Here is a 27740-nt window from a genome sequence, read left to right on the forward strand (position 1 = left end):
ACTATTTTTCTCTTTAAAGATTAAAAAAAGCCTCTGAACTCTGTATTTCAATTTCTACCACTTTCCAACCAGCTCCTTCCCTGAGCAAAGAGTGTCCCAGACATTTGCCTCTGCATCCACATTCCACCTTCGATCTGCCCTCCAGGTCCTTCCATGATTTGCAGTCTTCACTGAGTTTTCCCCTCAATCACTGGATTAGCCCCTGGACCTGGCTTCCTAGGGTAGACTCTTATTCACATTTTCTGTTTATCTTCTTACCTCACCTTTGCCACTTAGACACTGCCTATCAGATTTTTCTGGTTCTGAGCTCATAGCCTAAAAGCCTAGAATCCTCTACCCCCATCTGGGGTTCTGAAATCCCAAACTCCATACCCTTCTAGCTTGCCCTGAAAGGAAGGTTCTCTCGAACATATACTCATACGGCTCTCCTGGAGACTGACCTTCCACAGCACTTTCATTTCCATCACACATGTAGACTTAAATTTCTCATAAGACTTTGAACCATTACATCTTATATATAATAAGCCCACCTTTTGTTTACTTACTTATGCATTTATGTATTCAAGCACATTAACACTTTAACCCAAAACACTAGATCTAAGCCTGTGGGAGCATCAGAAAGTCTCCTTGGGTTCCACCCAAAATTAGTGTTTTAGTTTTATTTATGCCTTGACACTCCTGTCAATTATCCTGGGAACTATCAAGTGTGTTTGTAGCAATGTGGACTGAAAACAAATCACCAAATGTTAGCCAGATGGGGCACATTTAATTTCAGCAGTAAATGTAGTTTATTTTATTTTTTCTGTAAGGGACATAGTTTTGAGATCCCATTTCTACAGCATATGACATTTCCCTGTGCTTTGGTAACTGGAACATATGTGTTAATAAATGCTTTTCCTTCCTGAAATTCTGGCCCTTTAGCAATCCTCCAATCAACTTTGTCAACTCTCTGGTCCTCTGATAATCAGAGTGCCATTCCCTCTGAAGTGTTGGGCAGCACACGCCCTGAAATGAAATTATTAATAGTAATTTCTACTTGCTCCATGGGGGTCTTTCTCATTTCTTCAATAAATCAACTACTTTTCCACCATCTTTCTAAAATCCTTATTTTATAATGGAAATTAATTGTCTTAGAATCTATTTTTCTTCAAGTAAACTGCTCATTTACATAAGGCAATATAACTTAAAGTAATATTTTTTCCTTGATTATAAAAGAAATATATAGAGAAAAATAAGAAAATGCTAGTCCCATCAACCAGAGCTATATCATTAACATTTTATTATATTTCCTTTTGGTTGTTTTAATGGGTAATCCTCCAAATAATATTCTTTATAAAAATAATTTTGTACCCTGAAATATGGTATTTACCATAAGTGTGTTTCATATCATTAAACATGTCTCATAAACATGACTTTTCAGGATTTGTTAGTATTTTTTGTTCTCTCAGCAGAGACAGCCAGGAAATAATTCTCTCCCTTTCTCTCTATCATCTGTCTGTCTGTCTGTCTGTCTATCTATCTATCTATCTATCTATCTATCTATCTATCTATCTTCCTATCTCTCCATTTCATCTATCTGTCTTAAAAATATTCTTTTACCTGGATTCAGGACTAGACCTACAAAAATATTCTTTTATATGGATGTATAATAATTTCATTCTCCTATCTTTAGACATTTAGGCTATTTACAAATCCCTCTGCAATGCTTTTTGCGTTTGTTTATCTTAAGTTTTGTACACGTTTCAGATTACTTCTTTAGAACAGATTCCTAGAAGTGGAATCACTGTGTGAAAGGACAAGAATATTTTTAAGACTCTTGAACTGCATTGCTAAACTGCTTTTTAGAAATGTTGAAATAATTTACACTTCAACTTAGAAACGTGTGAGTGCCTTAACTCTCTTGCTCAAGCCAGCACTGATTATTGTATTTTAAAAAATGTGTTAAAAAGGGTAACTTATTTTAACTTTGACTACTTTGCCTACTAATGAGGTTGAATATCTTTTATGGACTGAGTCTCCTAAGTATTTGCTCATGTTCTTCGCTCATTGATTATTGATTTCCATGAACTTATAGTAGTAGCTTAAGGATGTTAAACTTTGTTTTTCATGCTTGTTACAAATATTTTCATTTAAAATTATTGTGCATAAAAGGTTTTGCTCTTTACAGACTTATATTTTATGTAGTCAAACCTATCAATTCTTTACTCTTTGACATTAGTTATAGGTTAAATTAAATTTAAAAAACAAAGACAGAAAAGCATCTACAAAAGACACTTTAACAAATACCCATGTACCTGCCAGCCAGACTTAACAAATGCTAATATTTTGCTTCTGGTTATTTAAAAATAAAATTACAGATGAAATTGAGATCGCCTTAATTCCCTTCCCCAATAACATTTTCCTCCTTCCTTTGCTCACTTTCTCCTTACCCAAAGGCAACCTCATCATAAATTTGGTATAATTCTAAATATAGTGTATTTTTATCATAAGTGTAGTATGTATTATAAACAATGCATAACACTGCTTGGTGTGTTTTAAAAATTTATACAGTAAAATTTATGCTATCATAGTATTCATATCATAGTTTTGCAACTTGCTTATTAAAACTCAATATCGTATTTTCAAGATTTATCCCATGCTATTACATATAGGTGTAATTAATTCATTTTACCTGCCTGTGTAACATGACTATACTACAACGTTGTTTTTCCACATTCCTCTATCAAAGGACATTTGGGTTGCTCCTGATTTTTTGCTGCAAAAAATGCTTCAGTTAGTATTTCTGTACATGTTTTCTGATGCACATATGTAAGAGTTCATCTAGAAATAGAACTGCAGAAAAATAGGGCACATGAAATTATAATATAACCATTAATTATATTATAAAGCGCAAATTGCTCTTTAAGAAGTCTGTAAATGAAAATTTGTGGGTTTTGGTTATATGGATGAATGAAGTCTGAGATTTTAGTGCACCCTTCATCTAAGTAATGTACGCTGTACCCAATATGTAGTTTTTTAGCTTCCAAGTCTCCAATATCCATTACACCACTCTGTGTGCCTTTACATACTCATAGCTTAGCTCCCACTTACAAGTGAGAATATATAGTATTTGGTTTTTTTATTTCTGACTTACTTCACTTTGAATAATGGCCTCCTGCTCCATCCAAGTTGCCACAAAAGACATTTTTTTGTCTTTTTAATAGCTGAGTAGTATCAGCACATTTTATATACTGTAATATAAAAATCTTGTATTTAAACATTTTTATGATCAGCTTTAAAGAGAATTAAGACTTCAGAAAGAAAGTTACTCACCCATCTTAATAGTAATCTAGCTGTCATTTTTGAGTCTAATTAATGACTAATACACACATATATATATGTGTGTGTTCTTAAGTGTTCTTTTTTCTAAACAGGTATACCTATTTTACTTCCATCAAGAGTGTGTGAACATTCCCACTTTTTCACATCTTTGCCAAGACTTGTATTGTCACAGTTTTTCTTATCCTGGAGTTATAAAGATAACTTTTGATATTTTATTCTAATTGTTATAAGATTTCATTGATTACATTTAAGCCTTTAATTTATTTTGAGTTAATTGATCTATATGGTGTCTGTGAAGGATCTATTTTTATCTTTTCAGCTTGGAAAAGTTACATGTCCTTACATTATTTAAAACATATTTTACTTTCTCTTCACTGATTTGTAATCCCCCTCTATCACCTACCAGGCTTTCATATATGGTTGGGACTGTTTCAGGGCTCTTTATTATTTACCATTAATTTATTCCTGTGGCAATAATCACGTGAGTTTTCTTTTTCTCTAGCATAAAAATGTCCTCCCCCACAGTCTTTCTTAAGATTTTGTTTATTCTAAATTTAAGACCAGTTTGTCAAACTCCATGAGAAAAGTCTCTTGCCATTAGGATTGGTTATGAAATTGTACTTACATTTTAATTTGGGAGAAAATTTTCATTTATATGATAATGGTTGTTTTTGACCATGAAAAGGTCATATCTTCTCATTAATTCATGTCTTTAAATTTTTTTCATTAATATTAAAATTTTTTTATCATTAAAGAGTTTCACAGTTTTTCTTATATTTATTCCTAGGTCCTTTAGAGTCTTTACTGCTATTATAGATGGCATGCTTTTCTACATTTTCTATTTAGTTATTACTCATATATAGATCTGTTATTGATTTTATATGTTGATCTTATATCAAATAACTTTATGGATCTTTTGTATGAGTTCTAAAGGTTAGATTCTTTTGAATTTTCTACACTAATAATCGTATTGTCTATAAATAATTTATCTTTCTCTCATCCTCCCTCTCAGCTCTATCTCTTTCTCTTTCTGGTTTATTCTGCTTTAATCCTTATACTTATCTGCTTTTGTCTCCCCGCATTGGGTAGGATCACTGTAAAATGATAAATTTTGAAGGTGATGACAGGTATCCTTGTTTAAGTTCTAATTATAGCAAATACCTTTACTTTTTTTCTATACGTATAAATTTAGCTCTAGGATTTTGATATCATGCTCTTTTATGTAGGCTTTTTCAAAAGGATTTGTTTCATATGTAGTTAAACAATTGTATATATACATTAACTGATTATATGTATATAATTGTGTTGGTTTCTGGACTAGTCTGTTCCATTTATCTGCATTAATTCTTTCCATAAAAGTAGAGTAATTTAATAATTGTAGGTTTTATAGTATGCTTTAATGTTTTGCAATGTCCTCTTTTTAGCCCCTCTCAAAAATTTTCAAACTAGTCTCACCTATGTATCCTTCTGGCTGTATTTTACCATCACTTCATAAGAGATAAAAAATAATTCTCTTAGAATTTAAATTGGATCTCAGTTAAAGTGCTAATTAACTAAGGAAGTATTAACATTTTTGTAATATTTACTATTTCCAATCAGGAACGTGGTAATATCACTGTTCATTCAAGTCTATTTCTCTCCATTGCTCTGTGACTTTGAGAAAATTAATCTTTCTTCTACTTAGTTTACTCATTTGTAAGATGATAATGATAATGCTGTCTATCCAATAGTGTTATCGTTGGGATTAAGTGAAATAATTGATATTAAATGAACAGAATAATTATTGGCACATTCTAAATGCCCAGTAAAGTTAATTATTATTATTAATTCTAATAGTGCTCTTTTTATCTTAATATTAACTATAAGTAATGTTGAATTTATCTTCTTATTTCAAATAGTATACTCCTTATTTCTGTGTTGTTTTCTATTTGTTATTATTATTATTTTTAATGCCTAGTATTAGCCAGGCACACTCTTTAGATATCCTGGATCTGTAATGAACAAGCAGACAAGATCCCTGCTCTCATGGAGCTTATATTCTCAAGTTGGCTCATGCTTTCGGGCAATACTAAATTATAAAGATTATACTGGATATTCTGGTTTTATTTCACTGTTTAATAAATACATCTTCAGTTGTTCACCGCTAGGCATAGTTTTTCTTTTGTTATCAGACAAATATTTATCATGCTAAGAACACATCTTTCCATTGCTGGTTAGTAAAAGTGCTCACTCACTTTATTCAGTCAACACATATCACTGAGTGTCAACAGTATGCCAGGAGATGCTCTAGGTGCTGGGTGTACAATGACAAGCATATGTTCTCATGGAAATCCAATCTAATTAGGGACACAGACATTAATACAATTTTTATACAAACTGTGTGTTAGTAAAGTGATTGTTGGATTTTATCAAATGTCATGTAAGTGATAAGTTTTAAAAATTTGAACTATTGAATTCATGCATTTTACTAAGTTCACTAATATTAAACTTTTATTTTTATATATTAAAAATATTTTAGCATTATATTACATAAGCATTTCCACATTTTGATGCCTTTGTGAGATTGATATATAGTTTGCAAAAGATAATTTGATTGAACTTATTTATTTATTATTTTATTTTATTTATTTATTTTTGAGACAGAGTCTTGCTCTGTCTCCCAGGCTGGAGTGCAGTGGTAGGATCTCGGCTCACTGCAATCTCCACCTCCTGGGTTCCAGCAATTCTTCTGCCTGAGCCTCCCAAATAATTGGGATTACAGGCATGCACCACCATGCCTGGCTAATACTTGTATTTTTAGTAGAGATGGGGTTTCCCCATGTTGACTAGGCTGCTCTTGAACTCCTGACCTCAGGTGATCCGCCCCCTTCGGCTCCCCAAAATGCTGGGATTACAGGCATGAGTCACCACACCTGGCCGAATTTCATTGAATTTTATACTGAAAATTCATGATTGAAATTTGGAAAACATTTCTGGTAATGTTGGTCTGACCAAAGTAGCAGAGTACAATAACTTGAGAGATTATCAGTCAGGTTCATCTTCCTACCTCCACTCTGAACCTCCTTTAATTCATGCAAGACGGGTTTGAATTTGTGTTATTTGAGGTGGGGTGCTGGCTAGGGATTAGAATATTGGCTAACATTTATTGAGAGAGCACAATGTGTGGCCATTGTTCTGAGAGCTCTGTATGTATTGACTCACTCAAGTCTCAAAACAGTGCTATGAGGTAGGTACTAATATTATTTCCATTGTACAAGTAAAGAAACTGGGCACAGAGACAAAGGACATAGAGCTGGTAAGGAGCAGAGCCAGATTTTAAAGCGAGGTGATTCAGAGCTAACATGCTTAACTACTCTGGTAGGTGTATGAATCAAGAAAGGCAGGTTATGCTGCTATAACTAATACCAAAAATTCAGTTTCTAACAAAACAACAGATGTTTCTTTCTCATACAAAATGTGTGGTGGGACTGGGTGGCTCTCTAGAGCAGAAGCCCTCCATGTGGTGGCTCAGAATTCCAGGCTGTTTTCATCTTCTGGCAACTCAATTTCAACATTTGCTCCTACAATCATCATTATCATGGTAAAGGAAAAAAGGAATTGCAAAGAATAGTACACTGGCTTTTAAAAGATTCCTCTTGGAGTGATACATATCCCCTCCCATATTTCATTGGCTGAATCAAGTCACATGACCGGCTTTGCTTCAGTAGACACGGAAATGTGATCCTCTCCTGGGCCCAGAGGAGGGAAGTACTAGATTCATCAGTGACAACCCTGAAATCGCAAGTGTATGTGTATCAGTTCTAGCTCTGCCACTGACCTTCAACAGGTCCCTTTGCTTCTGATTTTAACATCCAGAAAATGACAGAATTTTTAAATTTCTTCAATTGATACGTATTATTTAACGAGAGCCTAGTGTGTGCCAAGCACTGTGTAGCTCTGGCAATACAACGGTAAATATGGCAAAATCCCTGCCCTCAAGCAGTTTGCAATTTAATAGATATCTCACTGACAATTTTTAGTTCCAAAATTCCAAGATTCTGTTAAAAAGCAACCACAATAAGAAACTTCTCTTCATATTGTCCAGAATGTTATATTCTAGATACTCAGGCATTAGGAATTTCTTCTTTCTTTATTGTGTACCTGAATCCATTTCGCTGCAGTGAAACTCCGTCATTGCAGCTGATATGCACATGGCCATCTCTTTCAAATCACTAATGTATGTCTATATGGCACCTATTGCGAAAATAAAGCAGACTTTGCATCATTCTCTTAACTATTTTGAACTTAGTACAGAGAATACTTCATAAAAAATAGGAAAAAATGTACCTGAGAAATACTTGGGCAGATAATTTTGCCACACAATGTACATTGCAGGTATCAAAGTTTTTTTCTATTACTCATGAACAAACCAAATTATAAAACTTTAAAAATTTTTAAATTTGATTTACAGTTAATTTTCCCTTAGAGAAATGTTTATTAGCATGGAATACAAGAAATGTGAATAAGTATACTTGTGAGTATGCACAAAAGTAGTTTTCCAAGTTTTTTTTTTAATCTCTTAGGATTTGAAACAGCCTGCCAAGTTTTAATTTACTGGTTGCCTCTAGTTAAAATACAGTTAGCAATGAAAAATTTATGAGAACTTGAGGCACTGTCTTCAAACATGATGCAACAGTTGAAAATTTGAATGAAATGTGCAAAGAATTCCATTTTACTCCACACTGAAGCAATTGTGGCATTTCCTTTATTTTTAATACTGCACGTTGAATTCCTAAACACAATCCAAAAAGCAGTGATGCAATAGTTTGATGGGTTTTTAGTGTCTTACAGACCATTACAAATAAACTTCTGATTAATTATGCTCATTTTTCATATTATCAGAATTCTTCATCACTTAAAAGATACTTTGTTAGTTTCACAAGAGACCAGTTCTGGAGTACTTAATTTACTACTCATTTGTACTATGAATTTGTTTAATATTGGCATGCTTGTCTCCCTTTTCAACAGTAAAACAAGGACAGACACCATGATTATATACTCGCAGAACATCTGGTTTGCTCAGTAAGCATCGAATACTCATTCCTGGGTTATCTAAAAGTCAAAATAAGAATAATCAGAATATTTGAGTTTGGGAAGGGCTAAAAGAGAGAAGCTGATAATATTTACTAGAAGAGATTAATAACCATTCTTTTCTCTCAGTATACATATTTCCCTTGAGCAATCCAGTCTTCTGCCATGACACTAAGTGCTAGCTTGTGACTCCCAAATCCATATCTCCAGTCAAAGCTTTCTTCCTGAAGCCCACATTGGCATTTAACCACCACCACCACCTGGTTAGTCATATAAACAGCTTGGATTCAACATATGTAAACCAGAATGCTTTATCTTCTTGTGTTCCATCAGATTACTTTGTGATCTCTCATTTTCAGGGTGATATTATCATCCAGTTAGCCAAACAATGCACCTGGAGTCATCCTGGATCCTTCTGTTTTTCTTATAGGCTGCAAGTCCTGTTAATTTGACTTTCTTAATAGCTCTCCAATCTTCCTATAACTTCTAACTTTAGTTCAGGCCTTCTTTCTTAGTCATTGTGCTCCTATAAAAAAATACCTAAGACTGGGTAATTTATAAATAATAGAAACTTATTTTTTATAGTTCTGGAGCTGGGAAGACCAAGATCAAGGAGTAGTGGAACTACAGGCATGTGCTACCATGCCTGGCTAATTAAAAAAATTTTTTTTTAAAGATGGAGTCTTGCTAAGTTGTTCAGGCTAATCTTGAACTACTGGCCTCATATGATCCTCCTGCCTCAACCTCCTGAGTAGCTGGGATTACAGATACAAGTCACCACACCCAGTTGTAAAATCTTTTCTATTTCATAGTATGCATGCAGTTATTGTGTGGTTCTAAGGAACCATATTGTGTCAGTATATAGACCTCAAAGGGCAATGTCCTTGTTTACTGGTACCACTCTATTCTGAATCCACTATGGTACCACGTGAAAATAATTACTTATAAGGGTTTTCTGATAATAATTAAAAAAAAGGTAAAGGAAAGAAGGAAGAAATTAAATTGCTAACAAAAAAAAAAAAAAAAAAAAGGAAAACTGTTTCAAGACAATCTTAAATCTTGGCTTGTAACATGGCCAAGGAAAGGAACATTTACCTTTTGCTGTGGAAACGTGGACTCCATCATGGCTGTTTCAAAGCTGTGAGCATCCCCTGCCTTGGTCTTCTCCCACAGTGCTCTGAGAAATTGCACAGAATGACTCTGAATGGACAGGGGTTCAGGAAACAGGCTCTGAAAGGGCATTAAAGACAGAAACAGAATATACTATGTCTTGTCTCAATAGTATTGTTTGATTGATTTCAAGGCACCGTTTAGGCTTGGTTTGAACTTTAACATGATTCAAATTTAAATGAAACAAGAAAAAGATCTGTCTTAAAGATCAAACATATGGGGGTTGGGCGTGGTGAATGAACCTGTATTCCCAGCACTTTGGGATACTGAGGCAGGAGGATTGCTTAAGACCAGGAGTTTGAGAACAGCCTGGCCAATATAGCATGACCCCTACCTCTCTTAAAAAAATTAAATGAGGCCGGGCACTGTGGCTCATGCCTGTAATCCTAGCACTTTGGGAGGCTGAGGGGGGTGGATCACGATGTCAGGAGATCAAGGCCATTCTGGCTAACATGGTGAAACCCCGTCTCTACGAAAAATACAAAAAATTAGCCAGGCGTGGTGGCATGTGCCTATAGTCCCAGCTACTTGGGAGGCTGAGGCAGGAGAATTGCTTGAACCCGGGAGGCAGAAGTTGCAGTGAGCCGAGATCCTACCACTGCACTCCAGCCTGGGAGACAGAGTGAGACTCTGTCAAAAAAAAAGAAAAAAAAAAAAAATTAAACGAAAAAAGATCAAACATATGATATATTTCAGGATTTCATTTTTTAACAGAAATTTAAAATTATTTCATAGTATTTTCAAGGCAGTTGGTAATGATATCCATAAGTATGCCTAACCTTTGTAATATAGTGTTTATCTCAGTGATTTCCCAAAGATGCTCCTTAATTGGAATATGGTTAATATAAATATTCATATTTATTTTCTCAAAGATCTGGGAATTAAGGAATAAAATCAAAGTAGAGCACAAAAATCAAGTATATTTATACAGAGTAGATCACGAAGAGTAGAAATTAAACAACTAAGTTCATTATTAAATTAATCAAATATGAACAGTAGGAGTGGGTATGTTGGGGACAGAAAAATAGTTTTAATTCTAAAATGTATAATGGGTGAATATTCTTAAAACTTTCAGATAAATTCTCTAAGTGTTGAGCAATAAGAATGTGAACATACGGCCGGGCGCGGTGGCTCACGCCTGTAATCCCAGCGCTTTGGGAGGCCGAGGCGGGCGGATCACAAGGTCAGGAGATCGAGACCACGGTGAAACCCCGTCTCTACTAAAAATACAAAAAATTAGCCGGGCGCGGTTGTGGGCGCCTGTAGTCCCAGCTACTCGGGAGGCTGAGGCAGGAGAATGGCGTGAACCCGGGAGGCGGAGCTTGCAGTGAGCCGAGATCGCGCCACTGCACTCCAGCCTGGGCGACAGAGCAAGACTCCGTTTCAAAAAAAAAAAAAAAAAAAAAAAAAGAATGTGAACATAAAGAAAATCACATTTACATGTATTTCATTCAAGCCAATGAAAATAAACTTTTCAAAGAAAGATTTTAACTTGTGTTTGTATATTTACTAATCAATGATATGTCTAATAATCATTCACATATGATAGTGTTATACCTATAAATGTAAGAAGCTTTTCAATTCAAAGAAACAATTTTTAAAAAAATGTATAGAACATCTATAAAGGTATAAAATACCATTTATGTACATACAGTGTGATACATAGGATCCTTTATGTATAATGTATAATAAAATAATGAGATTAGCTTATGAAATCATATCTTCTTTTTACGTCAATGACTGTCTAAGCACTGATGTATGAGACTAAGTGGTTTGTATGTACAAGCCTTCTATTTAGTGAATGAAGATTAATAAATACTATTCCAGAAAAATTTTATTATTATCATCAAAATGAACTATTTCTAGTACTGAATGGGAAAAGATGGAGGATCTTAATGCTCAAGTTAGTGATCCACAGATTTAAAAAGTTTAAGGGCCAGCAATAGATAAATTACATAACCCATAATGTGGATATATCTGAGAAATTATTGATTATTATCAAAAACTGATGCAGCACCCAATTTTTCATTTAAAGAACAGGACCAGATTTAATGAATCATCAATCTAAACAGAAGCATTTAGACTGGAGTCTGTGAATTTGAGAACTGTATGAATGTGTGCAGTTGACAGAAAAGGCAAAGAGTTTGGCCCAATGCACAAGAGTAGTGCCAGGTTGTAATTATTAATATCAAGTCAAAGTTTGATTTTTATTTACCCCAAAGTCAGAATTCAGGCAGAAGATGACACAATATCATAAGTGTGGAAAAACAAAGAAATCATTACAGTAAAATGAACACAGAAGAAACATAGCATACACAGATGCTTTTTGGTGATTTTGTTTAAAGAGAAAGACAAAGAATCAGACAAAGTCAATAAAATAATACTGAGGGGCAAAAAAACCCATCAAGATTTCTTGGTTTGTTTTCAGAAAACTGACAACTGTTTAGAACAAAGCCAAAGATGAAACCAAATATAAAATCACTGATGAAAACTAAGTGAAAAATATAAGCAAAAGAGAAGAAAAATAAGGCCGTTATTTCAAGAAAAGGGACAGTCAATGCTGTTTTTTGTATTCACGTACAATTTGGTTCACACCAAAATGTGAGTTGTTCTCTATGAGATGTTATTAAATGTTCATAAGAGGACTCGTTTTAGAAAAAAACAGTATTCCTAAGGCATATCCAATCTGTCTCTTTTCTTAATTACCATAGTTCTACTTTATTATTATAATGTATTCAGCATTAAAATTCATTATTTTCCAATAAGCCTGACTTTATTTTATAAAGAAATACAACTGTCTTCTTGGTGATTTTTACAGGAGCTATTATGAAAATATTTTATTAACAGAAGTAAATAAAATGTCATATCATTTGGCTTTTCAGCCATGTTATAACATTTGCATTTTTTTTTTTTCTGCCTTTGCCCTCCCTGCTTCTAGCTGCGTAAAATAATGCATTTTAAAAATAAAAATACGTTATTTTTCAACATATGTATGACAACAAAAAGATCACTGGGTCAGGGGTCAGATAATCTGAGTTCTGCCCTTCAGTTTTCTTATCTGTAAAAATGATTCCTAAGATTCCTTCTACTACTAACATTTTATAATCTATGTTCAAATTTTACATGAAAGTTTAGTGCATCTGAGATAACTATTTTCAAATAAGAATCTTTTTTGATGCTAACATCTCTGCATCAAATTCTTCATTCTCAAGTTGTAAGTTGCTCTTTACATAATTTCACCTATGTACATATATTCTACAGAAAAAAAGAGACATTCTAGTATCTTAACAATGTCAAAAAGAATATACTAACACTAACATTAACTGGAGATTGGAAGACTCTAGACAAATCAAGGCTAGCACTACTACATAAGGGAAGCTATTCTCCCAAATACACTGCTTTTGCTGTTGTTTAACCAAAGATATTTTCCCTTTCATTCTTCTTTTTTAAAGCTAAGGATATTTAAGATATTAATATGTTTGGCTAACTGATTAATAATTCCTTCTTTTATAAGGAAACTATCCTAAAATATAAAAAAGAGGTTAAAATTATTAATGAAATATGTATGTATTGCTGTTATCTACATATCAACTCTGGCCAAAGAATAATTCAATAAAAGTGATTATAAGCCCATATCCCACAGGCTCATTAAAGAGCCTGATGAACACAAATTATACAAACCTGCTGAAATAGAAACATGATCTGGATCCATGGCTGAGGTTCTTGACTGATGAGAATAAAACTGGACTTACTGTATAGGCAGTAATGACCCTTCAGGGAGCAGGTGAAGAACAACTTTGCTACACAACTTCTCACGGTGTCTAGAAACAAATACAGTGTTAAATGTTATGGTCTTTCCAGAGTTACACTTTATATTGATACTTCAACACACAAATGCCTTTATAAAATATCCTTCAGTTTTCAGACTGTGAGCTAGTAACTACAAACAACTGTATATTTGAGAGTGGATCCATTTCATAGAAAGTAGATTTAAATAAAGATGTTTTAAATTATTATTATTGTTTTAATGAACAATGTATGAAGATTCTTTGAGCAACTCCAATGGGGGGGGAAAACCCTCTCATCAATAAAATGGGAGATACTGCATCATTTTCATCTTGAAGTGATTACCTGGGAAAAATAAACAAATGGATTAAGAAAATCCAGGCATTTTCTGGGTAGTAAATGACTTGCCATGAACTGTGGATGCTTTTCTTTTGGCTGTGCAGGGGCCTCAGAGATAGCTTCCAAAATAACTCTGGCTGAGGTGTAGCTTCCTATGAACTGTACTGGTCAGGTTTGAAAAGGTTATCTCACCTTGAAGGATTTCAGCTGGGAGACTTAATGAGAAGGATACCTTCAGGGACAAGGAAGTAGTGGGTGGGTGGTGTAGAGGTGGTGAGGCACCATGGGTAGAGACAGGAATAATGAATACATAAATGAATGAAGCAAATATGGTTTGAGATTCTACGTGCTAGGCACTGTGTTAAGTACTGGATAATAAACATTATCATTAATTGACTTCCACATGTGTTACATGTTTGACTTCATTTAATTTTACCCTACAAGATGGGTATTATTTCTGTTATAAAGATGAGGTTAACAGCTCATTAGAAAGCCAGTTTAGTAAACCACTGTGACTGTGTTGTTCACTCTTATAACCTTGGCACTTGACTGATAAATATGAATAGATAACTAATGTCTGGAGAGATGAATGATGAATGATGCTCAGAGATCCAGAAAAAAATGGCTCAAGCCTGCTCAATCTGTGGCAGAGCCAGGACTGGAATTCAGCAGGGCTGATACCATGTTGGAATGTTTTAGGCTCTACTATACTGGGGATTTTTTAAATCTGTAGAGTCGTACTGATAGCTCATGGAGTATTTTTGGTTTCAGAATTAATCTGACATTTTAAATGAAATGTTTTGAAAATTAATAGAGGCCAGGCATGGTGGCTCATGCGTGGAATCCCAGCACTTTGGGAAGCCAAGGTGGGCGGATTGCCTCATCTCAAGGGTTTGAGACCAGCTCGGACAACATGGTGAAACCCCTTCTCTACAAAAAAATAAAGAAATTAGCTGGGCACGGTGGCATCTGCCAGTGACTTGGGGGGCTGAGCAAGAGGTGGGCTTGAGCCCAGGAGGTGGAGTCTGCAGTGAGGTGAGATCGTGCCACTGCACTCTAGCCTGGGCAACAGAGAAATACTCTGTCTCAAAAAAACAAAACAAAACAAAAACAAAAAGAAAGGCAGACAGAAGAAAAAAAGAAAGAAAGAAAGAAAGAAAGAAAGAGAAAGAAAGAAAGAAAGGAAGGAAGGAAGGAAGGAAGGAAGGAAGGAAGGAAGGAAGGAAATTAATAGATTCAGTGATCCAGTATGCCCTACTCTTAAAAATGGAAATGGACTAGAGTTTTTTGAAAGTTGATGAGAAAGCCAGGCACAGTGGCACACACCTGTAGTACTAGCTACTTGGGAGGCAGAAGTGGGAGAATCCCTGAGCCCAGGTGTTCAAGGCCAGCTTGGGCAATATGGTGAGATCACATCTCTAAAAGCAAACAAACAAAATAATAAAAGCTGATAAGGATCCTGAGTAAGGGCGACAGAGTCAGTCCCCACCTAAGACAGAGTGTTGTTGAATTCTCTAGTGAATGGGGGAGGAAGACTTATCTGTGCTCCATCAGAGGTCAGGTATGAAAGAAGTGACAGGCTTTTCAGGAAAAGATTGCAAAATCTTAGAGATAGTGGCCAATGAGAGATTAGAGGAGAAGTTCTTGGAAACCAAACAATAATGTGACAGGGCAAGTTAGATATATATACAGAAATGTTAATCATTAATAGCTTTCTGTGATTCTGAAATATTGGTAAAGAAGAGGACTAGCTTTCGTGAAGGTAATTGTTTCAGGAAATTAAAAAGATTTAAGTTGAACATGCAGTGTTCTTGCATAAAATCAGAAATCATGTCTGTATTCTGTGGGCGAATGAATCATGAGATGTAAAGAGTTCTTGAAGCCTCAATGGACAAGACCAGGAGGTCTGGCACTGAGAAAGACCTGGGAGAATAGAATGGAGCATAATATCAAGTTAAAATTGCCCAATCAGAAATTGTTTGACAATGATAATTTTTTTAAGTTGGCACATATGCTCTGAAAAATTGAATTTAATTTATGCTAAAGAAATAGGAAACCTAGTATCTCAAGAGCGCATACAAAAAATGGTATTTGAAATAAATCTAAGTGTAACATATATATTGAGATAGCAATATGTTTTGTTTTAATGGAAATTTTCAAAACGAAACAAGTTCTTTTCCAAGAATTCATGTCGTTAGCCTGAGAGTTGCAAGTTGGACTTTAGGCCTTTACCATGAAAACAAAGTTTCTGCCTTTTTCCTCCCTCTAAATTTTTACTGCCAATTCATGTTTTCTTTTGAAAATAAACATTGATTAGATTTATTTCACTCACTCTGAGCCTACCAGCTTTTTATGTACAAACCACAGAAGTCTCAGATCACATAAAATGGTCAAAGTAGTACAAGAGAGAGATCCTTAACTTAGAAGCCTATACACTGGCTATAAAAATACATCAGTTCTGTGATACAAGGCTTCTGTTAATGCTTTTAGTAAATCTGGTCTGTAGCAATATTTTTATTCTCTTTTTTTTTTTGAGACGGAGTCTCGCTCTGTCGCCCAGGCTGGAGTGCAGTGGCCGGATCTCAGCTCACTACAAGCTCCGCCTCCCGGGTTTACGCCATTCTCCTGCCTCAGCCTCCCGAGTAGCTGGGACTACAGGCGCCGGCCACCTCGCCCGGCTGGTTTTTTGTACTTTTTAGTAGAGACGGGGTTTCACCGTGTTAGCCAGGATGGTCTCGACCTCCTGACCTCGTGATCCGCCCGTCTCGGCCTCCCAAAGTGCTGGGATTACAGGCTTGAGCCACCGCGCCCGGCCTTCTCATTTTTTTTTCAGAGCTTTCTTGGCTTGGAAAATTCTCCCCATGACATTAAGACTTAGTTGTTCATTTTTCCTGTATTTCCTTACTGTTTATTCCACAGTATCAAACAGTAGGAATGCAATAAATTGTTGTTGGATGAATGAACGGATGAGTGTCAGATATGTGTTGAGAGGAATAGGGGCCTGATGATGGTCCTGCTCTTAAGAAGCTTGCAGCTAAATGGGAGAAACATCTGAACTTGTAACAATGGTTATAAGTTGTTTTAAGTTTATGAGATAATGGAGGGACACACAATGATGACTGCTCAGAGAAATAAGCAACTCATTCTGACTGGAGAACAGGGGATCATTTTTCGAAGTATACCTCAAATATCCCCTTCTCCATGAACTTAAAAAGATGTAAGTTGAACATACAGTGTTCTTGCATAAAATCAGAAATCATGTCTGTATTCTGTGGGCGAATGAATCATGAGGTGTAAAGAGTTCTTGAAGCCTCAATGGACAAGACCAGGAGGAGAAGGGGATATTTGAGGTATACTTTGAAAAATGATTAAGATTTTGAACTTAAAGCGTGACAGAAACAAGCGCTTTAAGTGTAGAAAACCCTGAAGGCAATCACATCAACATAAATATTTAAGGTAATTCCAGATAGCATGTTTAGTATATCTCAGTCATTGAAATATTACTTATATAATTGTATAATTGATGCCAAAAGGATTATTCATTTTTCTAGATTAAATGTTGAAGAGAGAAATCATGCTGTCTTAAATATAGAATGCTTTCCATATTCAACTAAATCTGAGAGTAGTTTCTTTATTTTTATTGGAATGTGGCTTCTTTTTCTAATAATTAAAGGATTTGGTTTGGTCTTTATAAAGACTAAAGTTAACATGAACATAAGTAATTATAGAGTATAATGTGTTATTGTTAAAATACCCAAATATATTACACAGATAAATAAATTTAAAGACATGATACAAAAATACAAGAATATTTGGTCTTCTTTTTGAGTCAAAATCTTTCAGAATCATTTTGGAATTCTTTGTTTCTTCTGCCACTCTTCCTCCACAATGCCATTTATGTGCCTTTATTCCTGCAACACATTCACTAGACCGCATCTGAGAAACACGTCGTTCTTCTTGAGAAACTAGACACTTGTAACCCATTTCTCAGGTGGCCATTCATAACCTGTGCCATTATATAGATTTTGTTTTGTTTGTTTAGAGATAAGTGTCTTAAGATTAAAAATGGAATATGGCTTTGATTTTTTAATAGCTAGTAGAAATATCAAAGAATTGGCTTTATGTTTTGGAAAAAAAGAATAAATTAGGTCTCATTTTGAATTCTTTACAAAACTTATCCTTTGAAAGTTCCCTCCCAGTGAAATAAGCATCAGACAAATGTATCTGGCTCATTTCCCAGGGCGTTCAACTGAGCATTGTAGAAACTGTATTTCTACAATGATTTATAAAAGCTCAAACACATGAATATGTTTGCTGAAACTGCTAGACTGTGAGTATTTACATATTGAACATAGCTTATAAATAAACAACAAACTCAGAGAAGCCATTTTGAGACATTTAGGAAAGGAACTAGTTTTCATTGACTCCTTACTTTGTACACAGATGTAAGTGTAACCAATTACATTTCACCTTTATGAAGTAGGCTTTGTTATCTCCATCTTACTGAAGAGGAAATCTCAAGATCAAACTTCCGGGAAACAGCTGAACTGGAATTTGAACCCAGATGCCACAGTCTATTCTCTTTCTAGTACATGAATGAATGGCTCAGATAAAACAGAGGCAATAGAAATAACTCAAAAAGAAGTATAATTCAATAGAAAGAGCATTGGCTCAGGATTCAGACTGAGTTTTATGGAGATTGTGTTTCTTTTCCTCTCTGTCCTTGAGTTTCTTATCTTTAAAGTGGTAGCAAACCAAAAACTGATCCACAATTAAAAAAAAAGCTCATCTACTTAAACAATTTTTACATTTTAATTTGCTTATTATCTTTCTCTCCTAGATTATGAACTCCATGAGGGTAACATTTTTTTATTGTGGTAAATTATATGAAACATATAATTTATAGATAATATGGTTTAAAATTTAAACCATTTTTAGGTGCACAGTTCATTGGCATTAAATACATTCACATTGTTGTGCATCATCACCACCATCCATCTCCAGAACTCTTCCATCCTTCCCAGTTGAAACCCTATACCCATTAAACCGTAACTCCCCATCTTCCTCTCCCCTGAGCCCCTGGCAACCAACCATTATATTTTCTGTCTTTATGAATTTGGCTACTCTAGGTACCTCATACAAGTGGAATCATATTGTTCTTTTGTTCTGGCTTATTTCACTTAGCATAATATCTTCAATGTTCATACACATGGTAGCATGTGTCAGAATTTTGTTTCTTTATTAAAGCTGAATTATGCCATGGTTTGCTTGTTCATTTATCTGTTGATGGACATTTGAGTTGTTCATACCTTTTGGCTACTGTGAATAATGCTACTATGAACATGAGTATGGAAATATCTCTTTGAGGCTGTGATTTAAGTTCTTCTTGGTATATACAAAGAAGAGGCATTATTGGCCACTTCTGTCTATATACCATGGGTGCACAAAGACCTATGCTTTGACCCTGATCTTGAGGAAAAAAATAAAAATTTTGTATTGTTATGTGAAAACATATACTTAAATAAAAGCATAAGAAAAGGTCTGTACTGTTATAGATCAACCATCGACAGTGATTACTTTCATATTGAGAAGTGGGAGTGGGGTGAGGAGCATGCACTTTTTACTTCATATACTCCTGTATTATTTTAATTCTCTCCTTATCAGTTTTTATTCATGTATTGCTTATATAATTTAAAAATATACAATGAAAAAGTGCCATTTGTTAAAGCAGGCAATTTATTTATGTGTAGTTTTCAAGAGGGAATCTCACTCTGTTGCTTAGGCTGGAGTATAGTGGTGCAATCTGGACTCACCACAACCTCTGCCTCCTGGGTTCAAGGATTCTCCTGTCTCAGCACCCCCTGAGTAGCTGAGATTACAGGCACGCACCACCACGCCTGGCTATTTTTTTTTTTTTTTTTTTTGTATTTTTAGTAGAGACAGGGTTTCACTACGTTGGACAGGCTGGTCTTGAACTCCTGACCTCAGGTGACCCGCCTGCCTCAGCCTCTCAAAGTGCTGGGATTACAGGCATGAGCCACCGTGTAATATTTTTAAATTCAGGGATACATGTGCAGGATGTGCAGATTTGTTACACAGGTAAACATGTGGCATGGTGGTTTGCTGCAGAGATCATCCCATCACCTAAGTATTAAGCCCAGCATCCACTAGCTATTCTTCTTGATGCTCTCCCCACCCTCCAACAGGCCTCAGTGTGTGTTGCTCCCCTCTATGTGTTCTCATAATTCAGCTCCTTTTTCTACGTGAGAACATGTGGTATTTGGTTTCCTGTTCCTGCATTAGTTTGCTGAGGATAATGGCCTTCAGCTCCATCCATGTCCCTGCTAAGGACAGAATCTCGTTGTTTTTATTTTATTTTATTCTTATGGCCACATAGTGTTCCATGGTGTTTATGTACCAAATTTTCTTTGTCTAGTTTGTCATTGATTGGCATTTAGGTTGATTCTGTCTTTGCTATTGTGAATAGTGCTGCAGTAAACATACACGTGCATGTATCTTTATAATAAAATTATTTATATTCCTTTGGGCTTATACCCAGTAATGGGATTGCTGTGTCATATGGTATTTCTGCCTCTAGGTGTTTGAGGAATTGACACACTATCTTCCACAATGGGTGAATTAATTTACACTCCCACCAACAGTGTAAAAGCATTCCTTTTTCTCCACAACCTCACCAGCATCTGTTGTTTTATTGACTTTCTAATAATAGCCATTGTGACTCGTGTGAGATGGTATCTAATCGTGGTTTTGATGTACATTTCACTAATGATCAGTGACGCTGAGCTTTTTTTCATATATTTGTTGGCCACATGTATGTCTTCTTTTGAGAAGTGGCTGTTCATGTCCCTTGCCCACTTTTTAATGGGGTTGTTTTTTTCTTGTAAATTTGTTTAATTTTTTTGTAGATGCTGAATATTAGGTCTTTGTCAGATGGATAGATTGTAAAATTTTTCTCCCATTCTGTAGATTATCTGTTCACTCTCATGATCGTTTCTTTGGCTGTGAAGAAGCTCTTTAGTTTAATTAGATCTCATTTATCAATTTTTGCTTTTGTCGAAATTGCTTTTTGCATCTTCGCAATGAAATCTTTGCTTGTGTCTATGTCCTGAATGATCCTGCCTAGATTTTCTTCTAGGGTTTTGATAGTTTTGGGTTTTACATTTAAGTCTTTAATCCATTTTGAGTTGATTTTTGTATAAGGTGTAATTTTGTATAAGGGGTCCAGTTTCAATTTTCTGCATATGGCCAGTCAGTTCTCCCAGCACCATTTATTGAATAGGGAATCCTTTCCCCATTGCTTATTTTTGTCTGGTTTGTCAAAGACCAGATGGTTATAGGTGTGCGGTCTTATTTCTGGGTTCTGTATTCTGTTCTGTATGTCTGTTCTTATATGAATACCATGCTGTTTGGGTTATTGTAGCCTTGTAGTATAGTTTGAAATTGGGTGCCTCCAGCTTTATTCTTTTTACTTAGAATTGTCTTGGCTATTCAGGCTCTTCTTTGGTTCCAGGTGAATTTTGAAATAGTTTTTTTTCTAATTCTGTGAAGAATGTCAATGGTAGTTTAATGGGAATAGCATTGAATCTATAAACTATTTTGGACAGTATGGCCATTTTCATGATATTGATTTTTCCTATTCATGAGCATGGAATGTTTTTCCATTTGTTTGTGTCATCTCTGATTTCTTTGAGCAGCGGTTTGTAGTTCTCCTTTAAGAGGTCCTTCACTTCCCTTGCTAGCTGTATTTCTAGGTATTTTATTCTTTTTGTGGCAATTGTGAATGGGAGTTCATTTATGATTTGGCTCTTGGCTTGCCTATTTTTGTTTATAGGAATGCAAGTGATTTTTGCGCACTGATTTTGTACCCTGGGACTTAAGCAAGCAATTTAAATGATGTCTCACTAATTACCATGTAACAGGGCTAATATTTATAGGGCTAATATTTAAAAACCGTTTTAAATACGGTTTTCTTTTTTGCCTTCTGAGTACACAGCCTTTGCCTGAATACAGTAGAGCCTCCACCTATCTGGCTGTTGAGTAGTGGTGGGAATGGTGATCGAGTAGATATTCAGCAGTTATAGGAGTACCAAAAAAGTACAATGCAATTAATTTTTTTAGCTACCCAAATTGGGTTATGCAGCAAGATAATAGCCTTGCAAGTGAGGCTTTCATATCAAGAAAGTATTTCTAAATTTCCTTACCTCCCTTTAGCCTATCATTCCTGAGCATGGGGGATATAGATTGTAGGACCTGTAGTATGAAAAGGGTGACAGCTTTGTCAGTTCTATGGTTGTTAGGTAGGAGAATATAGCATGGAACAAGTAAAAGAGAACATGTTTTAGTTCTGGAAGGGGAAATTATGGAGAGAAGGAGAGAGACAGAGAAGTATAAAGCCATCAGAAGTGGGCCCTGACTTTCTTTCACATGTGGGCTTTGGCCTGGAGAAGAAGTATATTAGATACATTATGGTAACACCAAAGGCAGTGGTGACCGTTAGGAAAGAGATTCACTCCCAGGTGGCCCTCAGCACCAACACAGGGTAGCCAACTTAATTAAAAGCACGCTCATGAAGCCAGGCAGAAAGGAGTCTCTGAGGTTCAGCTTTCATGGTCACTCTTTCCTCTGTTTTGGAGTAGAGTGGAGCCAGAAGTAGCTGAGGCTCTTGCTAGTCAGCATTTCAGAGAATTCACCATAGTGAGGCAAGGGGTATGGTGTGGCTCTGCACAGTAGACTGCAGAGAGAATTGTCCAAGCCAGGACTTAGGGGGGCATTTTACACCAGTGGGCACTGAGATTAGGTCAGATTGGCAAGGGAGACCCCTGGACTGGTCCATGTGTAGAGTGGAAAAAACCCATTATCCTTCAGGCAAGAAGACACACCACACCCCTATCTAGGAATATTAATGCTTTCCACCACCACAAGGGAGCAGGAGCCATTTCCTTATGTCCCCAGATGCCACCTTAGGGAGATAAGCATAGGAGAGATGAGAGAAAGAACATTTTTTATCCAAATGAAAGTTGTCTCCTAAAGTACCATTCACATGAGCAGATGGGATTAACTTTAGGCAGGGACTCTTAGTTAATTTTCTTCCTCACTAACCTGTGGTTGGCTGCTCTTGATCAGCCCTAGACATAATGATGGCACATTTTTCTCTGCAATTCTAAGTTGTAATGTAAAATAAATTTTATAATATTACAATAAGTGAAAAAGTAATCATGGAGAATAAAACTATGGTACAGTGAAGAACAGGACTCATGTGGAGAAAGAATTCTTGTCCTAAAGAATCAGGGAGCATTAGGAACACTTATAAGAGTCACACAGCAAAGGGTAGAGGATGGGGAGTGAGCTGTAGGAGGACACTGAGGGTTTGCATGTGAGGGCTGAAATCGAATAACACACAGTGGTATGCAGTGTCCCTTGGTGCATATACATTTACAAATTTCTTATATGAAAACTGTTAAAAACTTGTGCCTGCTTGCTGCTTTATGTTACTATTAAAGAACAGAGTACGACTTGCCCATTAACCTATTCAAATCAGGTGTTGAACAGCCTTGGATACTCTCACAAGCAATGTTTCTGCCCTGAGAGAGGGAACAAAGAGCCCTTCCTGTCAGAAGGCACTCTAAAGCCAACTTCTCTGATCCCTTATCCAAAGTTCAATTATACTCCAAGGTGGTGAGCACAGATTCTGGAGCGAGACTTTCCTATTTACCAGCTGTGTGTCTTTGGGCAAGTTATACAACCTCTCTGTGGCTCAACCTGGAAAACTAATAAGAACTCCTATTTCTAAGTGTTGTTTGGGGTGACCAGCCATCCCGATTTGCCTGGGATTAGGGTGGCTCCTGAGACACAATTCTTGCAGTGCTATCACTAGGAAAGTGCTGGACAAAGTGGAATGAGTTATATGAGGATAAAATAAGTTAATTCATGTGAGGCTCTCAGACAGACATGTGTTTTCACAGAGCATGTGTTTAATAATGTTCATTATCATAATCACTGTTACTGCTACTAGTATATATGGAAAAAGAGAAAAAAAAAGATCCCTAGACCAGGTGGAAATGTTTGAATGTTGCTGTAATGCTGTTTTAATTAGAGGAAAGAGACTGCATAATGACCCTCGGCATCTAGGTTGCTCAGTGTCCTGAAATGTTCACCTAATTGTTTAATTTAAAATGAACTTACTACACAGCTAATAATGATGTATGTGTAAGCCAAAATCCTATTCTATACAATGGAAATACATTTCTCTGGGGACAGTGCACAAGTAGAAGGTCCAGCAAGAAAGAAGACCTCATAACAGTGCATAAAGCCATCACTTGCGCTCTGTGAGCATCTCCAAAGTCCTAGGACTGTAAGGTATGTGCAAGTGAGGCTTTTGATGTATATGTTGTTTTGAAGCTCAGAAGCACAGAAATGTTGCAGGAATGCCACCAGGAAGCTCAGGAAAGGCTTGATATTTTGTTCTATTCAAAACTTTGTGACAGGAAGATTAAAAAAAAGCTAACATTAATTGATTAGTTTTTAAGTACGGGCAATGTTCTAAGAGTTTTATATGTGTATTGCCATTTAATACTCATGCAATGAAGTAAATACTTCCAGTTTTGTGGAAGAATCTGAAGCTCAAAGATGTCAAGTAATTTATCTAAGGTCACAAGGCTAGCAACTGGCAGTCCAGACAAATCTAGACTGTTTGGCTCTAGTGCCCATTATACTCTGCAGCTTACACAGGTTATGCATACATGAAGCAGCAATTATTAGTCCCTCTTTTTAAGTCAAAGAAGGATTTAATTTATACCCTTTATTTTTAATGATTTAAATCTTATAAATTATATATCACCTTCATTTATTCTGTATTTAGAGACTTGTTGATAATTTGCTTTTGGTATTTACTGCAGTTTTTATCTTTATAGTGTAATTGAATGAGTTATATGGCACATTCCCATCTATGCCCAAACCTCTCTTGAGAGAAGCCCAAGTGATTGACCCATCAAATCCCAGCTCGAGATATTACTGTTTTCCAGTGGGAACCACCTGAACTGAAGGCAACAGGAATCGAAGAACAAGTCAAGGAAATAAATTGCTTCTGTCAGGTTAGCCATGGAAACCAGAACATCTATAGTAAAGGCAAATGTCATAATCATAAAATTATTTTTCTATAAATTAATGTTTTACACGACAGAGGTCAAGATATCTTTGAAATCTTAGTTTCATTTATTGCTTCAAGTTGTCTTCATGTATAACTTATTTCATTTTTAAGTGACCTAAAATCCAATGATGATGACATAAATCATCATAATTAATATTAAACAGAGTTGCCTTTTTTTTTTTGCTATTTCTGATTAATTATTTTTACTTTCATTTTCTTACTGCTGCTCAGATGAAAAGTCATAAAATAGGGTAGCAATGTTATTCAGCTTCCAGAAACTCAAACTTCTAGTAGTAAATTTGAAACAGCTGGTTATATATTTTGTCCTATTGAAGGAAATAGAAAGATCTATTGAAGAACTAAAGCAAAAGTTTAATAGAGTTGAATTACCTCTGCCTCAACTGACTATTTCCCAGTGGTCCACAGGGTAGCATGAACTTTGGGATGAGCAGGCAACATTAATTCAACAGAGGCTATAGGAGTGTCTTATTGTCCCTAGAAACTCTAGAATCTCAGAAATTTGCATTGTGGAGGAATTCTGATATTAGAGGTCAGTTCAAAAATCTTATGTCCCAGAGCTGGAAGGGACTTTGAGTGGTGGTCTCTCTTCTAATAGACAGAATTGCAATGGAATCAACTCAGAAAGCTCTTCTTTTCTTTCAAGTCTTTAGATCCAAAACACTTAAATGCATGAAGAAGCTCACAGTTCAGTTTTTCCCTATTCTTTAGATCATAACGACTTCACTTTGAAATTAAATAAAGTGTTTCGAGATTAGCAAGACCTCTATTGTCAATTTTTCGCTTCACCGAGAGCCCTCTCTTGTGAAGGGAATCTGGAAATTAGAAAGTCAAGATGAAGGCATTTATGACCCAGGGCCTGCTTGAAAATAGTTGAAATATTTAAAACCCATCTGCACTGTATGATAGCTTATTGCTCAGTGGAAATATCTTAGCAGAAAGCTGTTGAGCTGTTGCCCCCAGGAGAGGGCCTTCCACATTCATGAACACGCAACCATCTGAGCAGCCACATAGTAACTGGGATTGTTCTGTATGAAAAAACTCTATCATAAAACATTTCATTATTATTGAGTCCTGGACTGGACTTCTGGGTTGATAGAAGTGGCAGCAAATGGGATAAACAATGAAGGGTCTTTCTCAGGATTTAGATGGCAAAAAGGCAAGTGGTAGCTCAAGCACTAAGTTTCCATAAGGAGACTGAAAAGGCAATGTGCTCCAACTGTAGGGATCATGGAGCTTGGTCTTGCTTATGCTAGCCCTCACCACTTATCAAAAGCAGCAATCTCCCTCCCATGGCAGGTTTGCCCCAGCCACATCCAGAACCAAGGGAGGCAGGCCTGGTGGTTAACTGAGGTTCTGAGGCCACTATGTTAACAGGCTGGAAATAGTCTGGGTTGGGGATAAACAAAGATGGAGATAAATAAACAGTAAGCTATTCTTCTTCCTCATTCTTCTACCCTGATGGGATCTACCCCATCTTTTTGTTGGAATAGAAGCCACCTCTGAATCCTACCTAGCTTCTGCTAGTGCCCTCCTATCTGGAGATTGGCCCTGTGCATGGATATCCTGTGTTCACCTGGATGGATCTTGCTGGATGGATGAAACATGTCTTGCAGCCAAGAACTACATCTGTCCTGGAGCTGTTACTGCCCTGAAAATTTCATCCCTTCAGATAGGATGCTGGGGCTCATCTGCAGGGCCATTGCTAACAGCCACACAGGTTTTCTACCACATGAGTCCAGGAGGGACACCATTCCCACAGGCCACAGTGTAAGTGGTACTGTCTGGAGTTGGGCAATACAGAAGCTTTGTTTATCCAATGCAAGTGAGCCACACTCCTAGGGCAGTGTGATTTGAGGTGGTACCTCGGGGGAGGCTGACATCCTATTCTAGTTAATCTCCTCTCATCCATCACTTCTTACCCCCATTGCGTACGCCTATGATATTCTTTACTTCTTTCATCCCCATGCATGCCTTATGGCCAAGACTCTGCTTTACGATTCAACCAAACCTCACTTCACTTACTAAATCTAGCCCCAGTAATGAAAGACGTGGGTGGGCTGGTGGTGGGGGAATATATTCGAGAAACTGGATGTAACTCTTGTTCCAACAGAAGATGACTGCAGAGGACCACAGGACATCTCTGGCCAGGGCAATAGCCTTGCATAGCACAGTAAATTTGTACTGAGAGAGAATTACACTTCTTGCAGCTCTTTCATGGTAGGTGTATGTTCAATGATAATCAGGCAAATAAGTAATAAGATAAATAGAAATATGGTTGTACTTGCAGATTTGAATAAAAATGGTCTGTTCTTTAAGGACTGAAACTTTATCATCATTGTTCTGAGAGCTGAGAGCACTCTTTCCATTGTACATGAGCTTTTTTATCGCAGGACAAGGTCAGCTCAGCCGCAGTACAGGGGCTAATAGGACACACCATGCTGCTACACAATCTGGGTGCAAATCTCAGGTCTATCTCAGGTCTGCCAGTTATGTGATCTTAGGTAAATTTTGTTTGTTATATTTCAGTTTCCACTTTTGCAATTTGGGAATAGTAATATGTACCTTACAGGGTCAAATAAAACATTTAAAATACTGCCCAGTACACAGTGCTTGTTGCTACTAATGGCATAGGAGGGTTAACCCAGACCATTCCATAATTCCACTAATTGTGTGTGTTTATTTGTGGAGGATATACTGCATATTAAATATGGAGTTTATCACAGAATATGTGGTCATATATTTAAAACAAATTCTTATTGCGGTAAAATACATGTAACATAAAATTTACCATTTTGATCATTTTAAAGTGTACACTTCAGTGGCAATAGGTACATTCATGGTGTTGTACATCTATCACCACTATCTA

The 27740-nt window shown here is 36.2% G+C and overlaps 1 protein-coding gene across 10 annotated transcripts in view; it reads right to left on the reverse strand.

The window, feature by feature from the left end:
• VEPH1 (ventricular zone expressed PH domain containing 1) overlaps positions 1–27740 on the reverse strand; it is a 266231-nt gene that overhangs the window by 71804 nt on the left and 166687 nt on the right. For 8 of the 10 annotated variants that reach the window (XR_012430819.1, XM_005546203.4, XM_045386724.2 and 5 more), the window contains 2 exons: positions 13243–13382; positions 9487–9621 (listed from right to left, as the gene is read on the reverse strand). Coding sequence is in view for 9 of the 10 variants with exons in the window: in XM_005546203.4 (XP_005546260.3) it covers positions 9487–9621; positions 13243–13382 (275 nt within the window). In the remaining variant the exon portion in view is untranslated. Of the gene's footprint in view, positions 1–8049; positions 8918–9486; positions 9622–13242; positions 13383–27740 lie in introns of those variants that run through there. The other 2 variants (XM_074031313.1, XM_074031311.1) reach the window with 1 other exon arrangement.

This window comes from Macaca fascicularis, chromosome 2 (genome assembly GCF_037993035.2).
Source record: "Macaca fascicularis isolate 582-1 chromosome 2, T2T-MFA8v1.1".
In the NCBI taxonomy this organism is placed as follows: domain Eukaryota; kingdom Metazoa; phylum Chordata; class Mammalia; order Primates; family Cercopithecidae; genus Macaca; species Macaca fascicularis.